The sequence below is a fragment of the Buceros rhinoceros genome, unplaced genomic scaffold (assembly GCF_000710305.1).
Source record: "Buceros rhinoceros silvestris isolate BGI_N320 unplaced genomic scaffold, ASM71030v1 scaffold6451, whole genome shotgun sequence".
Taxonomy (NCBI): Eukaryota; Metazoa; Chordata; class Aves; order Bucerotiformes; family Bucerotidae; genus Buceros; species Buceros rhinoceros.
In genome coordinates this window covers 30,862-36,736 of record NW_010394885.1, presented here as the reverse complement: position 1 = coordinate 36,736, position 5,875 = coordinate 30,862, and the positions used below count along the sequence as shown (strand labels likewise).

The 5,875-nt window shown below is 41.1% G+C and overlaps 1 protein-coding gene across 1 annotated transcript in view; it reads right to left on the bottom strand.

The window, feature by feature from the left end:
• The window catches only part of MRPS6 (mitochondrial ribosomal protein S6), a 12,461-nt gene extending 7,235 nt beyond the window's left edge, over nucleotides 1-5,226 (bottom strand). The window contains exons 1-3 of the mRNA XM_010145367.1: nucleotides 5,199-5,226; nucleotides 5,037-5,104; nucleotides 4,760-4,899 (exon numbers count right to left, since the gene is read on the bottom strand). Of these exons, the coding sequence (XP_010143669.1) occupies nucleotides 4,760-4,899; nucleotides 5,037-5,104; nucleotides 5,199-5,226 (236 nt within the window). The remainder of the gene's footprint in view (nucleotides 1-4,759; nucleotides 4,900-5,036; nucleotides 5,105-5,198) is intronic.
• Nucleotides 5,227-5,875: the final 649 nt, after the last annotated feature.

Below are 5,875 nucleotides of genomic sequence, written 5' to 3'. Positions count from 1 at the left end.
CTCTTTCCCAAAGGAGCCTGAACCTTATTTTTTAAAAGATCTGCTTTGCAGCCACCCTTGTTCTTGTAAAAATATGCTACATACCAACCACGTCCCCCAAACCACCTCCTTTATCTGATGCCCTGAAGCATGAAGTGTCACAAGCATATGATTAAGACATGGCCTGGCAAGGCCAAAGAAAACAGGTATGCCACAAAGTGCAAATCCACAGACTGTGCTACTGAGATCTATCATTTTACAAGCTGTTGTGATATTCTCCAGTTTAGCGCTGACCAAATACTTGCAATGGCTCTGCAATGTCATCACCCAGCTCTGGTCTGGACCCTTTATTTGCAAGCTGCTTTGAGGGATTCATTGCTTCTGTATCATCTTAAACAGCCAACAAATCCAGAGTTTAACAGTCCTTGAATTCAAGTACTAGTACTTGCCTTATTTAAATCAGTTCACTTCTGCTTGTTCCAGAAATAAGCACCTCCTGATACACGTAACACACTATCTAAAAAACAACGCATCATGCTTAAGCAATTTAAATACAATTAATTAAAAATTATAAACAAGTAGTAGCTAGCAGAACAAATATTTGGCACAAATCTATTGCCCATTAGGAGATTAAGTTGGCAATCATTATTTACATCCTTCCACTGTTTTTGGAGAGACATGATGGCTACGGGCAAGTCACTCAGGCTCAATGCCTCAATAAATTTACACAACCCACACTGGAACCAGTGTGCCTTTGTCACATTTTATTCATCTATAAGGTGAATAGTATTTGCTACAATGTTGCTAAAATTTTGTGAGATGTTACTTAAATGCTCTCTTAAATACTTTAGAAGTAAAACACTAATGTTCTACTGCAGCAATTAACACCACAAGTGTGAATTGGTAGCTAATTCAATTTTGGTTTAAAGTATCAGTAAACCAGTCAATTAGAAGTTTGGTTCTTCAGACATATCCACACAGTTCCTGAAACATACTATTTTCATAATTACTTAAATGCAAAAGCTGTCAATATCAGGTCTCCAAAAAAAAAAAAGGAGGTTGTTCTCTGCCAAAAGAGATGCATTTCAGAGAAAGACCTAAATTTGTTTTAATATACTCTCAATGCACAGGGCACCACCTGCTCAGTGAATATAATTTCCTGAGAAGAAACAAATCAATTATACGTATGATCTGAGGTCTTCAAAGCTGCCAGGGAGAGTAAAACTGCTCATTCCAGTGACAGCTGCGGGCCACAATCCCCTATGGCAGGCTTTGAAAAATCTCAGCTTTACAGATCAATTAGCAGTAAAATTCTCATTTTCCGTAAAGTCTCCTGGATATTCTTAAATTGTAATGTGCCTGTAATGCAGTATATCCAAGACAGATGATGCCAAAGCACCATGGAACTCAGAGGGGAAAGAAAAAGTGCTTTATTAAAGAGAAAACTATCCTCCCTATTGACTTATGAGTATGTATTTTCCAGTTTAATTCTTCACCGTTCACTAAAGACACTACCAACACCTGGCTAAATCCAGCAGTAGCTTTGCTATGCGCATGGCACCTGTGTGTCCTTTCGCTGTCAGTCAGTTTTATGATATGCTGTGCATAAAGACTTGAATCGCAGTTAAAAATGGAATTAACTAAACGAATAAAACGTATAGCAGAAGTCTGGGAGAAGGATGACTACTAGGCATGCCACAGACCACGTCTCAGTTGACCTGGGAATAGCTGGTGCTGCCCTCCTGATGGCCCTTGATTTGAGGTTAAGAGACACAGCCTGGATAGCACTGGGGTTTTATAAGGGAGCAAAGCTAGGCTCAGCTGGGCTGGTGAGGAAGATGGCTTTGTTCCATTTTGTTTTTCGGGCAGATGCCACACAGGTTGGGGTATTCCCTGCCATGCTCAGTGACGGAAAGACAGTTTGTGCAGTGGTCACTAGAACAAGAGCTGTCTCCAAGAGACAAGCTATTTAGCTGTGACCCGGCTACAACTATCATTTTGCACTAATTTTCATACAATTTGTTGCTACAAATAGTGTGTTCCACTAATATTCATGTAATTCACCAGCCAGGAGGTCCAAGGAAGTACAGGTGTCAGCATATATCATAAGTCTCCAACCATCTATGTATCATCGGAAAATAAAATAGCCGAAGGTCTACTAAGAATCACAAAACTAAAAAAAATTAAAAGCAAGCAAATAAACAAAAAAAACCCCACCAAAATGAAAAGCTTTGAAAGATTCAACACTCCCCCCACCCGACACACGGTATCATTTACACTCTCACAGAAGCCCTTTCAGTTACTTCAGAAAAAGCCCAGACTAACGAAAAGGTGAGACACCCTGTACTATGCAATACACCACTCTATGCCAACTTGCTAAGAAAGGGAGCATAAACAGAATCAAAATTTGGCTATGAAAGAGAAAAGACCTTAGGATTTCTTAGTAAGCACAGATGTATGTTCAGCTTAGTGAGGTATCTCGAACAGCCTTTTTCTTTTCAGCTTTGTCCCATTAAAAAAAATAATTCCTTTTTAAAGATGCTTTAAAGTAGAACTGACTGGTTTTATAAAGTGGATCAAGAACTGACTTTTCACTTCCTACCCCTAGATTACGTTTACTATCCTGAGGAACTTATTTTCCAGAACATATAAAATGTTGGATGGTATAGCAGGAATCCATCATACCTGTACACTGAACTGCAATCTTCCTAGCAAAACCTACAGAAATACAATTCTCCAACACTACCAGGTACTGAAATTGCCTGCTGCTTCCCTTTGTAGTATCTCGTCTCCTGAATTTGAGTTCTCTAATTAAAAAGCACACAAAACAACTATTTCCTGCAGTACCCTTTCCCAATCACTTTTCCCTTTCAAGAAGCCGAGCAATTTGGGGTAGAAGGAGGGGGGAGAAAATATTAAAAAACAAAGGATCCAAATCCAGGGCAAGCAGAATGAGTGCTAAATATCTAGAGACATTTGAACTGGGAGGTAGAGGAGGAACAGCGATGGTGACGTTAATCTCATAGCCTCCTGCCTATGTTTCAAGGCGTGATTGTGATTATTTACTACTAAAACCATGCCTCATTCAGAACACAAAATATGTCCGCTACGAGGACTCTGTAAAGAAGAGGGTTATAGTCTACAAATCACTTCATCCTGCTTATTAAGTACATAACCTGCTACAGTAAATGAGTTAAGCTGGTTTACACGTCTGAAAGATCCCCTGGAGAAAAGGCTTCTATCCACCTCTGCTACCTAGTTCTTGTGTTGCTGGTTCCTGTGCTCGGTTCTATTTTTCTGACTGAAGAACCCAAGATCTGATCTACAGAAGTACCAAGCCAAGCCAAGAAGAAACTGCCATCTGAAGTGGTAAAATGTTAGAGTGCTAAGTACTCTAGGGGAAAAAAAAAACTAGAAGCTGAAAGTCTCAACTTCAGCATGCAAAATTAGTGGAATTTAGTCCCTCTGCCTTGGCTCCCCACCTGTACAAGAGGAGTAACAGCAGCTCCTTGTTCTGCTGAAACCATCGGAAAAAGACTTTAATGTTTATAAAAAGCTTCTACTGCAACAGAAGGATCATAAGGTAATTTGTAATTCTGTCTTGAGACAAGGCTCTGATTAGCTCCTGTGTGTAAGCAACAAGACTTCATTCTAAAATGCAAAACTGGCAGAATGAAGCCACGTTTTAAAGGATCCACAGATCAGGAATGAAAGACGGTCATGGCCACACCACCATTGCTTTCGGTTAAGTAACAGGCACGTGGTGGAAATTTCCTCCCCTATCCTTTCTGTCAGTCTGCTTCAACTGGCAGCTGTCACCACTCCCACTTCACAGGAGATTGAAGAGGTCCTCAGGAGAGGGAGTGAAGCTCTGAGTCACCCTGGGGAGATGATCCAAGAAGGGCTTCATAAAAGGTGCACCTCTGGAGTCACCTTGCCTTCCCCCATGCCAAACACCCCTCAAGGAAAACGGTAGGTAGGCAGGTTGGCCAACCATCCGATTACGCACAGTTGCATTACAGGGATTAGGAGGATAGTGTTGCTAATTGTTATTTTGATTACTGCAGGCAGCCCCAGCACAGTGCAGGTTGCCTAGCAACATTTCGCAGTCCTTGCGAGAGCCAGCATCCATTTTGGAGGTAGCCTCAAGGAGACACAACACACTGGTGTAAAGGAGCAGGGGCGTGATCCAGAGCACCTTCCTCCCGCACTGCAGGGGAAGGCCAACATCCAAGATGCCAATTCACAGCTTCATTTACATTTACCATACTTGCCATAAGCCACACAGTCATCTTTAACTTCCTTAACAAAAACCGTGTCAGAAACACCAGAAAGTCTTACAGGGTACACATGGTAATTAACATTTAGTTCAGAAGCATTAGAGAAAAAGAATCAATCCCACCAATTAGCCACCAGGAGATTAAGAAGGACTTTTATCAGTAAACAGCCTGACTGGCTTGAAAAACAGTTACATAAAAATGACATAACCAAATAACATTTTGTTTGTTGGGGGAAGTAGTTCTGCAGGCCTAGACTCAGGCTACTTGTAACTCGACGACTGAACACCACCACCAAGGTGACAGCTGACAGAATAAAAGACACGGGACACTTGAGGCAGAACACACGCATGCACAAACAGCTACACAAGCCCTTACTGAGATCTCAGACACTGCAGGTTTACTCCCAAAAAGCACAAGGAAGACCAAACAATGAGAGTTAAACTTATGTACATTTTAAAGGAGCACTTAAATGATTTTAAGGAAAAATGCATCATGCATACCCTCCTCTTCTGTGGCGCTCCTTGTGCTTGGAGATTTTGTAAGGTAGAGACCTTTCTCCCAGGTTTTCTAGGTTCCTCACAACAGCTCCTCTTTCCATAAGAGCCTCAACAGTGCGCTTCAGCACAGCTGCAGTCTCAGGCTTTAAAAGAAAAGAAAAAAAAAGAAAAAAGAGAGAGAAAGCGGGAAATGTACACAAATCTGGTTATTCTTATTATGTGATTAGAAGGGACACCTGTTATTTGCACAGCTCAGCACTAGAAGACATGGTTCTGTTACCTGAGAGGGCAACTGGAAGCAGAAGCGGACCTCCTCATAAGGCGGAAAATTAAGAACAGCCAATTCCTCTGTTGATTATGGCAACAGCAAAGTTCTCTCCAATTTCAAAGTCAAGCCCCGACAACAACAGGAAAAAAGAAATATTTAATGGATTTAACTCACCTGGCTGACCTTGGACAGGTGTATACATGTAGCAAAGAGCAACTATGAATTTGCAGCAGCTTTAAGGTCCCTGGACCATGAATGCTTACCAATATTGTTCACTGCAACATGTAAAGTGAACCGTGATGGGGGGACACTAATCCGCAGCTGACTACAGAGACAACCATTAGCACCACATTCATTTTATGTTGTCATTTCAACTGCACGCATGTAATAGATATTTAGACCCTTAGCTAAATCACTGCACTTCTCATTACTTCTGCGTAGCCAATATCCAAGCCTTTTCAAGAGTTAAGGAACAGACGTGCAGTAATTAGTCTAACATGCAGAGATTTCACTCCTTACAAAAACAGGTCTGAGGGACAAGCAGCCAAAAAACAGTAGGTAAAACAGATGCCATCGTTTTCTTGCTCAGTGCATACCAGAGCTCTTGAGAGCGCTGAATCATTTCAGTAATGACACTCAACAATATCTATGAAAATGTTAATAAAGTACAAATTAGAATGTTTTGGAAGCAAATGCAAACTTACACACTCAAGGGAACAAGAAGTATCTTAAGAAATAGATCTCCCACAGAGAGAGGAAACTAAATGGATGTCCAACTGAACACACACCAAACTTTATAGCTTTATTCTGCATTTCTTGCAGTGTTTCGCATCCAGACACATTCCCAAGTC